The sequence below is a fragment of the Peromyscus californicus genome, unplaced genomic scaffold, assembly GCF_007827085.1.
Source record: "Peromyscus californicus insignis strain IS unplaced genomic scaffold, ASM782708v3 Scaffold_4__1_contigs__length_199733344, whole genome shotgun sequence".
Taxonomy (NCBI): Eukaryota; Metazoa; Chordata; class Mammalia; order Rodentia; family Cricetidae; genus Peromyscus; species Peromyscus californicus.
Genome location: NW_026294562.1, coordinates 92,081,117 through 92,101,472, shown reverse-complemented (window position 1 = coordinate 92,101,472; position 20,356 = coordinate 92,081,117). Strand labels below are relative to the sequence as shown.

Here is a 20,356-nt window from a genome sequence, read left to right as displayed (position 1 = left end):
GTGGAGGAGGTGTTTTTCTGAGGCATGGGCAGGTGTGAACTAGGGTCCCCACGGCTGAGAGAGAAGGTTTATGAGGGGGTGAGTTCTGGTAGACAGGACAACAGAAGCCTGCATGGGGCTCGAGGGGTCATGGTTTGAGGTAGAGAGAGCCCCTAGGTACAAACTCTAGCTTTTTTAAGTCGTTAAAGGCTTTGTAGATGAAGAACTTTGAATGATTCTATGTGCCTTCAAAGGCCAAAATGTGCAGCCAGTCACTTAGACTTCTTCCCATCCTAGATGATACTTGGCTCCATGAGGAAAAGGGCCAGAATCCTGCACAGAAAGAGCTCACCTCATAGTCAGTCCCAGTGAAGTGGCTAAGAAACAGCAGGTAAAGGGAGCAAGGCTCACACTAAGGAATAAAGAAGGAAGGCAGCGATTCAGTCTCAGGGACAGGCAGTTGAGGACCATTCTGGAGGATGAAAATGCTATTTAAGAGTCATCAGCATAGGAGGCCATTGTCTAAAGGGCCAAATGATAAAGAATATTCCAAATCAGAGGCTCTAAACTCCCATGAGAAACCCCAGTAAGAAAGCCTGGCACTCAGACAGGAGCAATGACTTGTGTATATCCCATGGCTGCCCAACAAGGCCTTGTCTGTAGTTAACTCTTCTGTGTGGTAATACCAAACAGCTTAATCCAGGCACAGATCACCACAGTGAGAGCATGGTGGAGAGGAGGTCCCTGTCTTCTGGCTGCCTGATCTAGACACTATGAATAGGGTAATGGCTGCAGTGGGGGCATTCTTTCCTCCCCTCTAACCCCCCTGGTTTCTGCCATAGGAGGATGAGTTCATATTAAAGAGTTCAATTGTAAGGACTAATTGCAGGCAAGGCTTCCCATGTTTCTCCATGGCAATTCCATACAGCTCATGAATATCAGTTAAGAAACACGTGTGTGTGTGTGTGTGTGTGTGTGTGTGTGTGTGTGTGTGTGTGTGTGTGTGTGTGTGTCCCTTTTGTCTTATTGAACAAACACACAAAATACAATTGGGAATTTTCTTTTACACATCAGGAATGTTAAGATCTTCAACAATTGTGCTATAACCCCAGACTCTCCCTAGATGCTTAGCTATGTTTTGATCTTTGAGACCTTGGTAGTGTGTAATGGTGAAACAACCTAGTCCTAGGTTTTTATTTGTGAGAATATTTTAAACTATAGATTCAATTTCTTTCATTATCATGGGATAGGTTTATGTGTTGATTTCTTCCTGTCAGTTCTCATAAATATACCATTCCACAAATTTGTATTATTTGTTGGTATTTTCAAATTATAGCACAAACTTGTTCGTTATATGTTCTTAATTGTAGATACCCATATCAATGAGCCTTTTTATATTCCTAGCATTTTTTTTTTTTACTTTATCTCTATTAGGTGGCTACATTTTCAAGATTTTAGCAAGTATAATGGTCAACAACTCCAACCACATCATCTTATAGGACAGAACATGCTGTAATCACCAATTCTAATTCTGGGTTCTGCACCATCATGAGAATAGTCCTGCCTATATCCTGCATAAAGAAGTAGAATGTGAATTCATTTCTGTTTGTTTTTTATCTTTGTAGTCAATCCGGGATGCTGGCAGACATTCATGACATCGTCAGGACTTCCTGGAATGACTCAACAGCTAGAAGAGCACCCAAATATCTGAACATACAAATGTGTGGAGAATGAGTCAGAGATAACCAAAAAATCCCACTTCCGGGGTCTTCATAGTCAAGAACTACAGATAATTTCCCAGGGTGTAGTCCCTCTCATGCAATATAGATGTCAGTGTCTATCTGGGCCAGCTTCCTGGACCATTTCCAGGGCTGTCTTCCACTCACCTTAAGCCTTTGAGGTCTTCAACCCTGATGTTTTCTCTCCAGGTCCTGGTCCACTTCCACCATGGGGACAGCTCAGGGATGTTGTAAAATGTGCAGGCAAAGCACTTCTTTGTTATTTTCTTCTACTATTTTTATTCTTTTGTTTTTTCTAACTACTTATATACTGTTACTATTCAGCTTTTATTTCTAATGGAGGAATGGGATCCCAGATAGTTTCCCTTAAGCTAAACTTGAGCTGCACTCACACAACATATGCACCATACATATTTGTTATCACTTGGGTCAAGGCATTTTCAAATTTCTGACACAATTTCTTCTTTAAATTATGGATTTTTAGAAGCATGTCTCATAATTTTCAAAGATGATAGTGTTTGTCTGCAATTTTTGGTCATGGATTTCTAACTTAATTCCATTTTGGTATGAGAATATGCTCCCTGTGAGACAAACCCTTGATATTTGTTGTGTCTTGTCTTATCCCCCAAGATGTGGTCAATATCCATGAATATTCTATTTGCTCTAGGAGAAAAATGCATTCAGCAGCTTTTAGATGCCATTTGGATTCAACTTATTAACTGTTTGGGTGTGTCAACTACTTGAGATGTAATGAAGCCTTCCACTATGCTATCAGAGTTGCTGACATCTCAGTGTGTTTCCACTGTTTTTTATTTTCTTTTTAAATAAAAAAATTATTTCATGTGTATAGTATTTTGTCTACATCTATGTCAGCACATCTCATGTATGCCTGGTGCCCACAAAGGCCAAAGAATGGCATCAGATCATCTTAGACTGGAGTCACAGACAATTGTTAGCCACCATGTGGGTGCTGAGAATCAAACTTGGGTCCTCTGGAAGAGCAGCCAGTGCTCTTAACTGTTGAGTCATCTCTGTAGACCCTGTGGATTTTTTTCTGTATACAACTTTATATTGTTCAGTTAGTAAATTGACAATAGATTCTAGATGAATTTCACATTTATCATTTTTAGAACTTTTAATTATAATGGTACTTCTTTTCTGAAGTTAATATAATAACTTTCCTTAGGTTAGTATCTGACCACTATGGATTTTCCTATACTTTTGGATTTTTATCATTTCTGTGTCTTATTTCAGATATGTTTCTTGTAAGCAGCCCATTGCTAAGTAAACTTTTAAGCGAGTCTAAAATTACTCATCTTTTGACTTAGTTCATGTAGATTGACTGATATAACCAGGCCTGTGTTGTCTCTCTGCACAAGCTGTTGTATACATATATTTCTGTCTTCTTATAGCATATTCATATTTCATTTTCCATCAACTGATTTTGAAGTCATGTTTCTTCTTTCTGTGCTTTTCATGTCATCCCTAGAAACTTTAACTTGTTTACTTAAGTTACCAAACTTTAAAGTCAACCAGTGACCTTTCTATCACTAACAAATAGACATTTTACAACAAATCCACCCCCCTAGCCTATAGCTCCCATTAATATGCACTTAGTTTTAATAATCCCACAGGCAGTACTCTTGTGTTTCATTCCACTTCAAATTTTATTAGACTTACCTATTTATCATCATTATTCTTTAATCTCAGATTTCCTTTGGGGATCATCTTTCTTGTCCCAAATTTAAATATTTTTTAACTTATTCTAATGAAGATCTTGCATGAGCAAATGTGTGTGTGTGTATCTTACCCTCCTTTGAGTGGTGTTATTTGGGATACATACATATAGCATGACAAGCATTTTCACAGCATATTGAAAAGAGGATTCCATAGTCTCTTGCCTTTCATGGTTGCAATGAAAAGTTGGATGTTCATCGCTTTTTTTTTTTTTTGGTAGTTTCTCTTTCTCCTACTGGTGTAAGTTCTTGTCTTTGGGAGTCTGCTGTTTCACCATACATATGTACATATATACAGTGTATGTCTTCATAGTTATCCTAATTTGGACAAGTTGAGTTTCTATGAATTGGCATGTTAGTTGGGAAAATTCAAGACACTATTTCCTAAAATAATCGCTTTTGCCCAATCTTCTCCTTTTACCATCGCCATTTGGATTTGTAAAGTATTATATTCTCTCTGCTCTGCCTAACTCTCCACCATATATATTTTTCTTCGTCTCTCTGGGTTGATTTTGAGCGATTCCTTTAGATATATTGTCTGGTTTGCTAGTTTTATTATTTTAATAATGTTCATGTATTTGTTCAACCTATCTACTGAACTCTTAGCTTCATTTTTTTTTACATTTTTAAATTTGTCCTAGTAAAACTAAATGCTATGGGTTAGCGATAAAATGTCTCTAAAGGCTCATGTATTAATTGATTGGTGGCACTACTGGTTGATTGGATTATGAGGGCACTAACTCATCAATAGATTAATTCACTGTTGAGTTCATAGCTGAAGTGAGCTAGGAGGAAGTGGAGCCTTGTTGGAGTAGTGTGTCTTGGAAGCTATGCCTTTGGATGTATGTCTTGTCCATTGCCCCTTGATCTTTCTCCTTTTCCCTGCTCCCTTACATTGAGGAGTGAGAATGGTGTTGATTGTCACCTTTACAGAACCTAGAATCACCAGAGAGACAACCCTCTGGGCAAGTCTGTGAGGAATATCTAGACTGGGTTAATTGGGGTGTGAAGAGCCTCCCTTCAGGTAGACAGCACCATTCCATGGACTGGGTCCTGGACAGCATAAATATGAGAGCAAGCTGAGCACCACATCCACCTCTCTCTATTTACTGACTGTGGTGGCCTGAATAGGTATGACCCCAATAGACTCATGGGTTTGAAGATAGCACAGAGGGAGTGTTACTATTAGGAGGTATAGCCTTGTTAGATGGAGTAGGTGTGGCCTTGTTGGAGGAAGTGTGTCACTGTGGAGGCAGACTTTGAGGTCTTACATACTCAAGCTGGGCCTAGTGTCATGGTCTTCACTTCTGTTACCTGTGGATCAGCTCTTTCTCCAGCACCATATCTGCCTGCATGCCACCATGTTTCCTGCCATGATAATGGATTAAAACTCTGAAACTGCAAGCTAGCCCCAATTAGTTGCCATGGTCATGGTGTCTCTACACAGCAATAAAACCCTAAGACACTGACTATACATGAATGTGACCATCTGCCTCAAGTTCCTGCTGTCACAACTTTCCTTCCATTATCAAATGCATCCCATACATCTGTATGCTGAAATAAATCTTTTATGCTGCTTCTTGTAACAGCAAAAAAAATGTAACTACTACAGTCTCTCTGCTTCACCGTATGCTCAGTGCCATGATGCTGCACCTCATCCCAGGATGAGGAATGAGAGTCAGGAAACCATGGATCGAGACCTCTGAAACCCTGAGCCCATGTGAAGTCTCTCCTCCCCTAAGCTGTTTTTCTCAGAAGTCCTGTCACCACAACAAAAAACTAAACATAAATTAGTTGTAAAGTCTCTTCTTATTCATATTTTTCATTCTTTTTGGAAGAGGTTAAAATATGAATTCTTAGGGGCTGGAGAAATGGCTTGGTGCGCTTGTTAGACAAGTTTGAAGACCCACGTTCCAATCTCAGCACCCACACAAAGAGCTCGGTGTGGTCTCAAGGGAATGTGGAGAGTAATAAAGCCGCACATATGACATCATCCACACATGTGCACAGGTGCAGACACCCTCCCCCCCACAGGTGTACATACACCACATCTATATGACACACACTCTCTCTCACACACAAACACATACACACAATAAATAAATCGATCATTATACAACAGATTTTCCATCCTGTGTCTGATTCAATACTTTGAAAACTCTTACAATCTAGATCTAATTTGTTTGTCTGTTGTTTTTGTAGTATCTGCTTTTGTGTTTTTTTTTAAACCCTCTTACTTCTTTCTATGATGTTTAAAAAACTATCATCACTTGTTCCATGGGCCTCTAGCTGTGGGCATTTTTGTAGCCTGGTTAAGATGGGTTGTTTTTCACAGATCATTTATACTTTATATTGGGAAAACAGGTCTTTGAAATCCCAGCTCCATGGGAGGTGAAGCAAGCTCACTGTACACAGTTGAGAGAAGGGAAGTTTAAATGTCACCAGGTTCCTCAGATAGCATGCACTCATCTGAATTTTTGGTCTCCATGAGTTTCCTTGGGCCACTCTGACAAACCACCATGTGAGATTGCTAAATGGACAGAAATGTATTTACCCACAGTTATGGTTGTCAGAAGCCCCACTCAAGGTGTGATGCTGAAGGGCCACATTCCCATCAGAGCCTTTAAGGGGGTGATCCTGTCTACCTCTTCCAGCCTTAAGCATTCCTTGGCTTGTGGCATCACAGCTCCAACCTCTGCCTCCAGCTTCACATGGCTGTCTTCTTCCATGTTCATCTTGGTCCAAATTTTCCTCTTTAAAGGATACCAGCCACATTTGGTTAGTGTACACCCTGATCCAGTATGACTTCATTGTAGCCTGATTGCACCTGCGGAGACTACTTCCACATAAGCTCATATTCCCAGGTAAGGAATTAGGATTTCTGGACATTTGGGGGAGGGATTCAATTCAGCCCATACCAGTCTCTATCTGTTTCTTATGTCCTTGCCAGCTCTGAGACACATTTTTATGTCCTTGAACTTTCTGAGCCACAGAGTATACAAAATTTCAGTCTTCTGTTCATGTCTGCTCTTATTTCTTACTTGTTCATCCTGCTACAATGGCTCTCTCTTTCCTCACTGCCTGGTGGACTCAGAAACCAGGGATGGGGGCAGGGGGCTTACTAGACTTGAGTGTAAAATAGGAGTCAACATGCGAGACCGAGTCTAAAGGAGAAAGAAAGCACAAACATTGTGATACTTCTTGGGGAAGGGTTTCAAAGGACTCGGGTCCTGGCCTTGATCACTGTGGTGTGTTTATTGAGCCATAATGACCCAGACTGAAGTCTTTTCCTCTGTATTTTACAGATTTCATGACCTTGGAACACGTGCAAGTTCATAATTTCAGTTTCTTCTACTGATAAAGGGGATACCATAAGAAGGTCTACTTTAGGGTATTCTGTGGATAGGTAGCATTTTTTAACTGCCCTGGGGTTGGGAAGAGGGCTCAGCTACTAATGCAGGCATGAAGACCAGAGTGCAGACCCCAGACCCACGTGATGCTTCAGTGGTGTGACGCCTGCAATTCTACCCCAGAAGGCTGAGACTAGATCCCCAGTGCAGGCTGGCTAGCAAGACAAGCCACATGTGAGTGCTGGGTTTGACTGAGAGGTCCTGCCTTACAGAATTCAGTGGGATGAGGATGAGTCCAGACGTCAACCTTGGAGCTTCCACATGCAGAAGCACCTGTGTGCGTGCACACCCACACACATACAAAATTAAAGAATGCACACCCCACACGCATGCACACATGGAACACAGAGAAAGAAGAAGAGAATGCCTAGCAGGATCCTAAACATACAGCAGGTGTTCAACATGTGCAAACCATTTTTTTTATTTTCATGTTCCAAAATAGGTAAGGGCTTTGCACAAGCTGGGGCTGCGTAAGGCAGATGTGACGAGCTGTGTCTTCAGTTTGGCACACAATCCTGAGGGGTAATTAGAAATACTATTTTCTCAGGGAGGAAACTGAGGCACTTGAGATATTAGCTCATAAAGCACAAAAGAAAAATAGGTAGCAATAACCACACATAGGAGACTATCCCAAGGGGAAACGATCAGAGATTCTGCACCCTGTCAAGGAGGAACCAGAATACAAATGAAGTGGTCCTTCCCTGTGTGCTTAGTTCCGCCAGCTTACAGGGGCTGGGCCCTGCTCTAAAAGCCTCCTTTTCCTCTGTCATCAATGATGCTTCATCTCTGTCCAGTGGGAGGAGAGGGATGGTGGGAAAACAAAGCCTGGCGATATTTTATACTTTATTTGAAACCCTGAACACGAAAAGACCCAAAGATATTTTAACACATATTCAAGAGCCTCACCCAGGCCCACACTCCAAAATAGCTTTATAATTTAAGGAAGGCAAGCCAGACATCACCAGCACTCTGTGATTGACTCACACATATGTTGGAAGCAGAGTTCACAAATCTAATTCCTTTCCCCATTTCTGGACATTTTTACCCAAAGAACACAAGTGACCGGAGGCGGTGCTGCCCGCTCAGCCGATTCCTGACAGCTGCTCCTGGTGAAACAGATTGTGTTTGGGGGCAAGCATTTATCCAGGAGCAGTGCTGAAATGAGATGGCGGGGACACCAGCGGGTGGTGAATAAATGACCAGCGGAGGGAGAGCTGGAGAAATGAGGGTGATTATGCAGGCGCTGTCCTCTATGAATACATTAGCTCCCCATCAGCCTGTGCATTCCCACTGCCTCCAAAGCAATTGCTTGGAGTGCCAGTGAATACAGGTGTCTGAAGTATTTTCCAAGCTCAGCTTCATACAGGCAGTTCTTTCAGCCAGTCCTCAAAGCCTAGTGTTAAGTCTGGGGCGAGCTGGGCCCCAGAGCACTGTTTGGTCTTTCAGGGGTTATGGGATGGATGCTCCCTGTTGGCATTTGGTCTCCCTTGCAGGGTTAAGTAGAGGGTTGCCCGAGGCCAGCTGCTGGCGCTGTGGAGTGGGAATACAAGGCTAAAAGTAAGAGGAGGGTAGATTCTTAAGTGGGAACTGAAGGTCTGGACCTAGAGACACCAGGTGCATGTACCATGTCCAAAGGGTCAAAGGTGGAGTCAGTTGGATCAGATTTTGGAGGAGGTCTGCATGAGGTATGAACGGGCTGGCTGTAAGAAGGAAAATTTCACAAGAAAAAGATACCAGGAGGTACAAGGTCCCTTCTAAGGTCAGCAAACCTATGGTATGTGGGTGATGGGTTATTAAAGACCGTTGGAGTGATTACGGGGATATGTCAAGACTCAAGCCATGGGTTTGTCAGGGGCACTTCCTGGACATGATAACCCTTCGTTATAGCCATCAGTACATTTTTACCAAATGCCAGGACACCCAATATACCTTCCTGATTGAGGAGGGGGGTCATTCTGGGTTTTCCCTTTCACAGGCCAAGAGGAAAGAGCCAGGAAGCCTAGTAAATGTTCTCATAGGGTAAGAAAGAGAATGGCACCTCTCACAAAGTCACACCATGAGCTAATAGCTATAGAGAGCCCTCAGCATCAAGGTGCAGGATAGCCTGTGGGTCTGGCTATTACTATGTAGGGTCAGAAAGCCGCAGGAAATGAGTGTGGCTGTGTTATACTGTTTATTCCCCAGGAGTTTATTTCTTGTTAGAGCTCATATAACCATCTTTGGGAATGTTCTATGGTCCACTGTGGAGAAGACAGTCATGGGGAAGTGACTCTGAGGGTCTCTCTTGTCCAGCTGGTCCTCTATGTCTACTGTTGCTTACCCCAACCCATTTGTTTAGTCTTAACAAATGTGCTAAACTGGGAGCCTGATTCTCTAGGCAAGCAAGCTCCGAAGGCCTCTTTTTCTTGAAAATTCAGGAGGCTCTTCTCTGAGTTTCCCTGGCTCCAGCTATGTACATGTACCAGGGCTAGGAACTAGACATTCAGAGTATATGACCCTCAACTTTTAGTTCCCTTTGTATTGTGAACTAAAGACTCAACACTACTCCATTAGTCTCACTCACTCACCCTCATGGGAACTGAGCTCCGCCCTGTGTGAGAAACTCCACTCACCCTGATGCCAAGCTCCACATTCTCGCCTCCATAGACCTCCATGCCTTCGTCCAGCAGGCCAATCTCCTGGAAGTACTGCCGGTCCACAATGAAACAGCCAATGAGGGCGGGGCTCCTGCGGGGTAAGACAGATGGTCAGCTGTGAGTAGAGACTGGTCTGGGAGTCACTTGAGGATCAAGAGCTCCCAACTGCAAGGGTCAGTGCCCCCACCTCTGCTGCCAGACCCAGTGGGGCCTCATTCTCTGGGTAGGCTCCTAGAGCCACCTCCATCCAGCCACTCCAAGGGAGCTGGTTAAGACAGTGGATGACAGCTCTTGTTCTGGACCAGCAATTGCTCCACACTGTGCAAGCTGGTGCGTTAGCAGTGGGAAGGTGTGTACCACTCGCTCTATTGGTATAGATTGCTTCTTTGGATTTTGAGCCACATGGCCAGACTGCTTCAGCTTGGACTTTCCCATCATCCCCAACCAGGGCACTACATGTCAACTTCTGCTCACTTAGAAAGATCAGTGAGAACCAGGTTGTAGGAGGCTTTGAGCAGCATAGAAAAATATTTTATAGATTTCATCTATAGGTGAATGGTTGGCCATGACAAATTTCAAGCAGAACAGCATTATGAACGGGTATTTTTTTTTAAATAAATAATACCCAGGCAGGCTGGGATGTAGCTCTGTTAGTGAAGTGCTGCCCAGCATACCTGAGGCCCTACCCGAGTTTGATCCTCTGCATTGTATAAACTAGGCACAGTAGCATACTCCTGTGATCCCAGCACTCAGAGGCAGGAGGATCAGAAGTTCAAGGTCATTATTAGCTATCTAGAGAGTTCCAAGTTAGCCTGGATAATATGAGGGGACATTCCAGGCTAGCTGGTTAGAGGAGACGAGGATGCTGGTGAAAAACCCAGTGGGGAGTTGTATCTGTGTCCAGCGAAGGCGGTAAAGACACAAGGGATTTGGAAAGAGATGGAGTGAGAGGGACAGAGGTCATCACTGATCGGATGTTATAGGTGCCAATGATTCTGGTTCAGAGACTCAGAGAGGCTGAGGAGCTGCTCAAGATTCACAGTCAGAGGGTGGTCATTCCCACAATGCTCACCTCTTATGTCTGGGTTTGATGTTCTCCATCCGAGCAGGGTATCAGCCTACTCTAAGAACACACACACACACACACACACACACACACACACACACACACACACGCACACACACGATACCCCTGCAGTCTGTGGAAGTGAAGTCATACAGAATAAAGTCTGATGGTGTGACCCCAGGGAGTCCATGTGGCTGAGCATCCCCCTGCCCCACCACGAATGAATTCCCTAAGGAAATAGTCCTTTCTGGACCTGTTTCTAGTTCCAAAGATGAGTCCAGTTGTATTGACTAAGTTTTCTCACCCCTAAGCGTTCTTCAATCTCTTCTTTCCTCCACTAAATCCTACGGCCTGGCCTGGTATCAGGGAAGGATGAGGGCAGGGGATGACCAACAATGCAGAGGCAGCCCCTGGTGTTCCCGCTGACTTCTCTGGTGGTAGAAATTCTCCGTGAAGCCCTGCACTGAGGAGCTAGTGATCCCCACTCACACACGCACCCCCGTGCTGTAGCGCAGCTCTAGCCTGAGATCCCGCCTGACCTCAGCTCTAGGCATCTGTCATGCTATCCTGCTGGTGTCCCCCTGGTAGGGGAAGATCAGTTTCCCAGGACCAAACTCTATGTCCTTCTGTAGACGGCTTCACTGGTAATGTAGCTAAGTGGTAGAGTAGTTGACTGGCAAGCTGAAGGCCCCGGGTTTGATCCCTGGTACCATAAGAAAAAGGTGTTTCCTGAAAGCATCTGCTCCAGCATGTCTCACACCTTGCATTGCTGAGTTGTGCTGGCCCTTCATTACCCAGGTCTCTGAACCAGAGTCATTGATACCTATAACATCAGATCAGTAATAACATCCTGTGGGTAAAGAGCTTGAAGGCTCTGGACGTGACCAGCTCTTAGAAGATCCCTTGTGCAGTGAACGAGCTCTGACATTCATCTTTCTAAATAAAGATGGTTGAAAGCATGGGCCAGCAGAGTGGGGCCTTCACTGTTTCTTCTGTACTTCTCAATATTGGTTGTGATGGGGCTCCCGAGAACAGCACTCAGAGCATGTGGGAAGGGGCTTTACCCTGACTTCCAGACACAGCCAGGGAGGGCACAAAATCCAGAGCAGTTGCTCTAATGAGCACAGACAGCTCAGGTGGTCAGTCACTTAATAACTAGACACTGCATTAAGAAGAATTAGAATAAACAGCCCCTCATCCCCAAAAGGATTAGACACAGCTTATGAAAACCATAAAATCTGGTGGAAAATGTAAATAACATCTAGAAAGATCTAAAGATTACAATAGATTGGGGGCCAGTTAGAAAGCAAGTATAGGCTGGGGCTCTCTATCATAGTTCCTTTTTTATTAATGAGTGTGTGTTAGTGTGTGTGTGTGTGTGTGTGTGTGTGTGTGTGTGTACCAAGTGAGTGCAGGTACCTATGGAGACCAAAAGAGGGCATAAGATCCCCTAGAGCTGGAGTTACAGGTGCTGTGAGCTGTCTGATATGGGTGTTAGGAAACAGGTCCTCTGGAAGAGAAGCATCTGGAACAGAACCATCTCCCTAGCTCTCCATTTCAGTTCTTAAAATGAGCCCAGATGTTGGCGCTGAGCTTCCTGTTAGGCTAAATGAAAGGGAACACACAGATTTTTAGAAACAAAATTCACAGTTTTTGGATAGAAATGCAATGATTGATTTTTTTGGGGGGGGGATTTTTTTTTTGGACTAGTAATAGGTTTTGGAGAATTTTCTCACATGGATTTTCTTGAGTGAGTCAGTCGGAGACCTCAGGGACCCAGTGAATAACCATCTTAAAAATGACATTTCACACTACAGAGGCAAGTGCTGAGCTCTCTTTATAGTAACATGTGGGCAAAACGCTAAAACACAGCTCCAAAGAATGATGATCTGGGGTGCTTATAGTGTATTTGTATAAAATCTGATTCCACTGGGGCTGGCTGTCTTCATATCGGGATAAAACCAGAATCTCATTTCTCTCACCAACATTCCTAATAAAAATTAAGTGGCGATGGAAAATAAATGGTCAAGATGATATCTTCTGGCAAAGTCCTAGAGTGCAGCTCTGCTAATGATTAAGATCATCCCAGTTTGTTTGGTGGTGAGTAGAATAGAGAAAGCTAAAATCCACACTATCTTCTGCGGAAATACTCACAGCACAGTGGCTTATTTCCCTCTGATAACATTGGGAAGACGGGGGCGGGAATGAGTCACACAAGTTGTGAACTCAACAGTAATCAAGCAGGGGGTGATAACAGGTCACAGAGTCTGGCTGACCCTAGTAGAACCCAGCTCCATTGCTGAAGCCCTCGGTAGGACCATTCTCCTGTCTCAGTCTTGCTTCAGCCTTGCTCTTGTCTTGTTGAACAGGGATGGCACCATGAGTTGATACCAGGTTATACTGTGGCTCCAATGGACCATGTGTGTAAAAGGCCCCCAGCATACAGCAGGCTCCCAACAAATTATTAGCACACAATTGTGTAGGCAGCTGCTGTGGTTTGGATATGCTTTGAGTGTGTCCCCCTCCAAAGGCTCCCATGCTGGAAGCTCAGCATTGAGAGGTAGGAGGTCTCTAAGAGATGCAGTCTTGCAGAAGGTGAGTGGATCCCAGGGCAGCCACACTCAGAAAGGACTGATGTAATAACTATGGAAATGATCCCTGAAGCTATAGCTTGTGGTTGTGGCTGCTTGCACAAGACTTGCACACAAAATCAAGCCAGTTAAAATTCCACCAGAGGTGGAGGAGGAGCTTACACAGGCCCACCCACACCTGCTGTTGATGGCTGTTGGCAGAGGGGGAATCGGTTTTTATCAGGGATGAAGCTCTGGTGGGGTTCTTATGCTTCAGCAGGTGGCCCTACACTCATGCACTGCCAGCACTGACTGGACTCAGTGGCTTAAAAAAAAATGAAGACACGAAGTTTGAAGGTGTGTGTGTGTGTGGGGGGTGTCTGGGAGGAGCTGGGGATGAGGGGTGAATCTGATGAAAAGACATTGGGTACATAAATAAATTTCTCAAAGAATAAATGAAATGCATGAGAATGAATAGATGTAGTTCTGAGGGGATCAGATTAATTCTTGATGCAGACATGTCCAACTTTTTCACATTGTGGTATGATGCTGTCACCTACAGCCATACTTGGTGGCAGTCATACCTATCCTGGGAGGCACACGTCCCAGGGTCACAGATTAGAAACACCTAAAAGCAAGCCCATTTTCTATACTCAGCCTCTCCGTGTGCGGCTCTTCTCCTTTTTTTTTGCTCCTGCCATGGATAGCATCTGCCTTGTCCTAATACATCCAAAGGCCTTCACCAGAGGCTGGCCAGGTGGGGCCACTAAGTCTCAGACCTCTAGTACTATGAGTTAAATAAACATCATTCTTCATAAGTTACCCATCCTCTGGTATTTTGTTATAGCAACACAAGACAGATTGAGAAAGTCACAAAAGAAACTTTAGGAGAGTTTTCTTCCATCCTGTTTTCTGGATGAAATTTTTCTTCCAGGAATAACATTTGTGATATTGATTCTTTGAATGAAAACTTTCATAAGCTCTCTCTCTTTATTGCAGAACAAAGTGAGACTGGACTTTTATTCCAAGGCGGCCCCCTAAGTCACCTTCTGGTGCCATTTGTCTGTTTAATGGTGGGAAGTAGATGTCTGCCCTCTCACCAACACACAGAAACAGGGCTGGCAGGGCTGACTACTACAGGAGTCCTGAGGCAGCAGAGGGAAGTCAATCAGGGGCCTAGGAGTACAGTATCAGAGGCAGAAAGAGTGTGGGGTTTGGGAAGTGCAGTTGGAGGTCATTTGTGCCTGTGTCCTACAGGATAAAACTCAAACACCATCCAGGTACACTTGTCCCATGGTCTGGTTTGATCTCATGGCTGGGGCTACCCAGCTCACATCCCTCCTTAGGGTCTCTCTGAGTCTCCCCTGTCACCAGAAGTGTCACATATGAGTGTCACTCTCAACCTAGCCATCTCCTTCTCACCCTTGAAAATCAGTTCAAATGCTTCCCTTCTCCTGCTATATACAGGCTTTCTACCCGTGAGGCAGAATTGTCATTCATCCCCGAAGTGTTTCACCCCCACTGTATTCCAGGCTTGGAGAGCTTGGAAATCAAATCTTACTCTGACTCTCCAGCATCGACCACAGTACTTTACACTTAGCAGCTATACATGGTGATGTGTACAAATGAGTAACTTTGGGGTCATAGATGTCCCGCTGTTAAGAGTGCTTCCCACTCTTCCTGAGGACCTGAGTTCAGTTTCTACTACTCACATTAGCTGGCTCATAATAGCTTGTAACTCCAGTTTCAGGGGATCTGATACCCTCCTTCCCCAGGTACTCACACACTCAAGCCATCACACATCACACACACACACACACACACACACACACACACACACACACACACACACACAGAGAGAGAGAGAGAGAGAGAGAGAGAGAGAGAGAGAAGAGAGAGAGAGAGAGAGAGAGAGAGAGAGAGAGAGAGAGAGAGAGAGAGAGAGAGAGACCTAAATAAAAAAAATTTTTTTTAATTATTGTCTTTGAGACTCTGGAGTTCTAATTGCTCCCCTGGTTCTTTGAAAAGGGACCTGAGAGCTTGTGAGCAGAGTCTGAAGATCACACTGTAACTCTTGTCTACCTTCCCCTCTCTCTGGCACCCACACTGGGCCTAGGCAGGGAGGGAAGCCCTGTTGGATGGCCAGAGCAGAGAGACCAGTGAGGAAGGTTTCCGCACCTGATGGGGGCTGTGGAGTTCTCCAGCTTCCACCAGGCCTTGGGTGGGTTCAGGTAGCGGCACCACAGCTCCCAGTCAAAGCCTTGGGCAGCCAGTGGGTACTCTTCTATCTCAAAGTTGTCATATTTGATGTTATCGAAAGATGGCGAGATGATCCGTTTCCGGTTTTCCTTGATGCGAGTGAGGACTGGTTCCGCCCTGAGCAGGAAGGGAGAAGAGATCAGTCACTGCTGTCAAGGTGGACAACAGTCGCATGAGTAGTTCACCTTGGTCAGCAGCAAGAGGAAGGAACCCTTGCTCCCCAAAGATGGAGAGAAGTGTTTTTCTGCATCCCCAGTTGACCTCCCCTGGGCTAAGGACTTTGGGGCTGACAAAAAGCCCAGCAGACCCTTCAGTACAACCAGAGCTGAACTGAGAGATTCTCACCCAGACTGTGTGATTGTTCCCCCCGTCCCCGCACACACACAACAAAAATCAAAATTGAAAAAAAAAAGAAAAAGAAAGAAGGAACAGATTTGAAGCTTTAGAGGAAACTGTCAACCTGGGTTTTGATTTTGCTTGAACCAACCTGGAAGAAGAGGCAGGTGGTATAGGCAAAGTTACATTCTCCTTTGCCTCAGGAAGGGTGGGCATCCAGGCTTTCCCCAGGGACTGGCAGGCCCCTCTGGGTGGCAGGAGAATAATGTGTTTGCCGACAGGAATGATAAGCTTCTCATTAATAATATATTCTGTGCATAATTGTTTATTCAAATCAGCTTGAAATAGTAAGTGTCCCCCTCCTTGGCTGGCCATAAATCCAGTGGAAATGCTTTTTAAATAGTCACAAATAGCACACAGGGACTTCGAAAATAAAAAATGATTATGCTGAAGCCTTGGTGTAGGTCTGTGATGCCAGCATGCCTCCAAGGCTTCCTGCAGGCCTGCCACTCCTTGCTGCCAGCATGCTCTCCACACCCTGCTCCCTCGAGGCAGAGGGTGACACCATGGAGCTAGGAAGGGAGGTGGAGACACTGAGGCCATCAAGCACATGAAGAAAGAGGGCAGGAAACCATGTATCCCAGCTATTCAGTCAACCTTAGCATCTGCTTTCATGTTTAGGCAGAGCTAAACACAGTGAGCAGAACCACACTGTCCTAGCCCTGCAAGGACACCAGTATCAGGTGCCCTATGAGGGTTCAGTAGAAGCTACAGAGGCCACTTGTCAGCTCTTACTTATCCCATCTGGCACATAGCTGGCCTGCCTTGACAAAGGAAGACTCAGTAAGACTTAGTTTTGCTGGGATGGAGGTTCTGAGGGCATTTCAAGATACAGGAAGTCTCCTTTACCCACCTCTGCCCATTTGGTCTTGCTCTGTCTGTGAGCTGAGGCATCTGTCTTGTATCTGCTCCAACTCTGCTGCCTGCAGACAGTGGAGCCCTATGCTCAGCTGGACAGAAACTCTCCACTTTTTTGTTGTTGTTAAGATTAATGTATTTCTATTTTATGTGTATGAATGTTTGGCCTGCATGTATGTATGTACACAATGTGTGTACAGTACCTGACAATGCCAGAAGAGGGCAATGGATCTCCTGGAACTGGAGTTACAGATGGGCATCAGCTGCCATGCGGGTACTGGGAACTGAATGTGGGTCTCTTGCAAGAGCAGTCAGTGCTCTTAACCACTAAGCCATCTCTCTGCTTTGTCCTTTATATATATTTGTCTTCCTGATTGGCAATGTGGAATATTAGTTTAAGATGTGTTACATTCTTTCATGCTGTGGAATATTTGTTTAATGATGTGTCGTATTCTTTTGTGTTACATTTGTTTAACTCTGTAAAGCTATGTTACTTTGCCTGCCTAAAACACCTGATTGGTCTGATAAAGAGCTGAGTGGCCAATGGCTAGGCAGGAGAAAGGATAGGTGGGGCTGGCAGGCAGAGAGAATAAATAGGAGGAGAAATCTAAGGAAGAGAGCAAGAAGTGAGAAAAGGAGAAGGAGAGGACAACACCAGGGGCCAGCCACCCAACCACACAGCCAGCCATGAAATAAGAAGGAAAGAAAGATATATAGAATAAAGAAAGGTAAAAAGCCTAGAGGCAAATGTAGTTAAAGAGAAACAGGATCATTTAAATTAGAAAAGCTGACTAGAAACAAGCCAAGCTAAGGCCGGGCATTCATAAGTAAGAAAAAGTCTCCATGTATTTATTTGGGAGCTGGGTGGCAGGCTACATCAGGTGTTACCATACCTTTCAAGTTCTGACCTCTGACTCTTTGGCCCTGCTTGAGGCCGAGCCCTATTGCAAGATTTGGCTCACTCACACACCCATACCTCAGCTGTCCCCACAACCCTCTTCTTTTCCTCCAGCTCATGACTAAGATCCCAGAATGCCCTGCACTTCTGAGTCAGACCCACTGGATCACACTGGACCCATTCCTCTCCCTGAAGCACTCACCAGCCCACATTGAACTCCACGTGGGCATCGAACAGTGCCACCACAGGGGCTGTGGCTGCCCTCCAGCCGCTGACCCTGGAGCGGATTAGGCCTTCCTGCTTGCTGTGGCGCACAACTTTGATGAAGCCTGGCTTCTGGCCATTCACCTTGTCCACGTACTCAGTCAGCTTCTCTTTGAGCTCCTCTGTTGGTGAGAAAACAGCTGAGTAAGAGCAAAGGGAGAAGCAGCCAAAGCATTCACAGTACCTAGGTGAAATGCTACCCCTACCCAGGAGGCACGAGCACCCCACCCCACTCTGCAGGTTTTCACTGGCCCCCAGTGGTGGCCAGCACAGCTCAGCTTTGAGGGAAAAAAGGAAGATGGTATTTACTTAGCCTCAGTATCATACACTTATCAAGAACTCACACACATTGTCTAGCTCATCAACACAGCAAGGCAACAGGAAGGTAGGGGGCTGAGAGAACTAGTCAGTTTCCCCACCTAATACAGCCTGTGAGTGCCGGAGGCAGGTTTACACTTGGTCTATGGATTTGACCAGCCTGGGTCATCAAAATTTAGAATATGATACAAAGTGTTGTGTTCCCTATAGGCTCACGTGTTTGGACACGAAGTCCTCAGCTGGTGGCACTGTCCTGAGGACTGTTTGGGGGTCCCAGGAAGTGACATCAAGCCATCTTTGCCTACCTCTGTCCACTCAGTGTTGCCCTGTCTGTGAGGGAGGGCATCAGTCTCTGATCTGCTCCAACTCTGCAGCCAGCCTCCAGGTAGTAGAGCTCTGTCCTTGGCCAGGCAGGAACTCGCTGCCTTGCCTTTTCCCTGGCCACATATCTAGGACAAAGATGCTAGCTAGGGCCACACCGTTTAGGTGTTGATCCCTCACTGTCCTGTCCTGCTGGAGATTTGGCTCTATTACAAGGGTCACTTAAACACACCCACATTGTAGATGTCTCCCAGATTCCTCTCTCCTCCTCCCAGCTCATGACTGAGATACCAACATGCATTACATTTCTGAGCTGAAACCCCTGGATCACATTGGGTCTCTTCCTCTCCCCAAGTCTCTCACCAGCCCACATTGAACAACACATGGAGGTCATGGAACATTTGTGAGATGGGACCTATCTAGAGGAAGCAAGTCACTGGGGGTGGGTGGGTCTATAGTCCACTCTGCTCCCAGCAGCTAGTGCGTTTATAACAAGCCACCTCACATGCTCTGGACAATGCTTTCAAAGGAATGTCTCTTGCCAAACCATGAGCCGAAAAAAGCTTCTCTCCCCTTAAATTGTTTCTTGTCAGGTATGTGGTCACAGCATGAGAAAAGTAACTAACAAACCATGCTTCTTGTCGGCTCAGCTGCCTCCGGCCCAGCCCCCTCCATTGCTCCTGCTGCCAACCAGAGAAGCCCCAGTGGATGATACTTTAGCTTGGACTGCCTGGATCATGTTTCTGGGAGGCCAATGGCAAGCAAGCACTGTGCTGTGGGAACAAGGGGGCCAGTGGGCTGCTACCCACTGTCACTGGGCCTGGCTTGGTATGCACCATGCTGTTTCTCTATCTTTACGATGGGTGTTCTCAGCCTGGGAGGACACAGTGGCCATGATCATTATGCTTCATAGCAGGGGAAAAAAGGAACCTGGGACTCCTCATAGTCTGTTGAGCAGGATTCATTTTTGAGCCAACTACCTATCACCAGGAGCAAATCTATCAGGGCATGATGAGTCATGGGTGAGGCACTTCTGTATTTCATATTGAAGCAAGGAACTTGAATGTACTCGATGTTAATATCTTAGCTCATATACACCAAGAACAATGTTCTAAGACACTGATGAGGGCATGCTGTGGGGATTGCTGCTGAAGGGTCCCCACAGGAATTCCCCCTCTCCAAGTTGAGTTCATACCCTCCCTTGTCTATCTCAAGGGACCTGAAACTCCAGTTTTCCCTTTCTGACTGCCCAGAAGCTGAAGCTAGCCTCCCAGCAGATGAGTGGACATCACAGATCTTCTGACCCCACTGAAGTGTTGCTAAGGTCTGAAAGAGACAGACAAATCCATGACCTCATGCAGAGCACACACAAGCTAGCTGACAAGCTGCCCAGAGACCCACACCCTGACTGCAGTTCTAGTCCAAGCAGCGTTTGATAGCTGAAGCCAGTGACTTCTGGGATTGTCTTCAAACAAAGCAATGTGAGCTGTTCTGATGCAGAGTGGCGTTGGAATAAGAGTGGGACAAGGAAATGGTATCAGACACAGAAGGGTCAGCTGAGAAGACACGGCAAGTGTGACAGATTCCATTTTGCTAAAAGTTTTAGTTCCTTTACAACCTCTGTCACCAGGGAGCCAGACAAAGGCTGCCGATGGGCAAGTCTGCCTTTAGCCAGCTGAATTCCAAACATGCTCAGATTCAAATGTGTGCCAGTGACTGCTAATGCTGAAAAGGGAGAAAGACGGCTGGAAGGGAAGGGGTGGGAGTAAAGAGGAGGAGAGGGAGGAAGACAGGGTGGGGTAGGAGAGGAAAAGGGCATTGAAGTGCTAAAAATATTCCAGATGATGGATGAGTCTGGTCCAGTCTTTGCAAAGTACTTTTACCTAATTCAACTTGCATGTTTTCC

The 20,356-nt window shown here is 45.3% G+C and overlaps 1 protein-coding gene across 2 annotated transcripts in view; it reads right to left on the bottom strand.

The window, feature by feature from the left end:
- Galnt18 (polypeptide N-acetylgalactosaminyltransferase 18) overlaps window positions 1-20,356 on the bottom strand; it is a 322,350-nt gene that overhangs the window by 73,273 nt on the left and 228,721 nt on the right. For both annotated transcript variants that reach the window (XM_052713837.1, XM_052713838.1), the window contains 3 exons: window positions 17,750-17,933; window positions 15,315-15,512; window positions 9,477-9,591 (listed from right to left, as the gene is read on the bottom strand). In XM_052713837.1, the coding sequence (XP_052569797.1) occupies window positions 9,477-9,591; window positions 15,315-15,512; window positions 17,750-17,933 (497 nt within the window). The remainder of the gene's footprint in view (window positions 1-9,476; window positions 9,592-15,314; window positions 15,513-17,749; window positions 17,934-20,356) is intronic.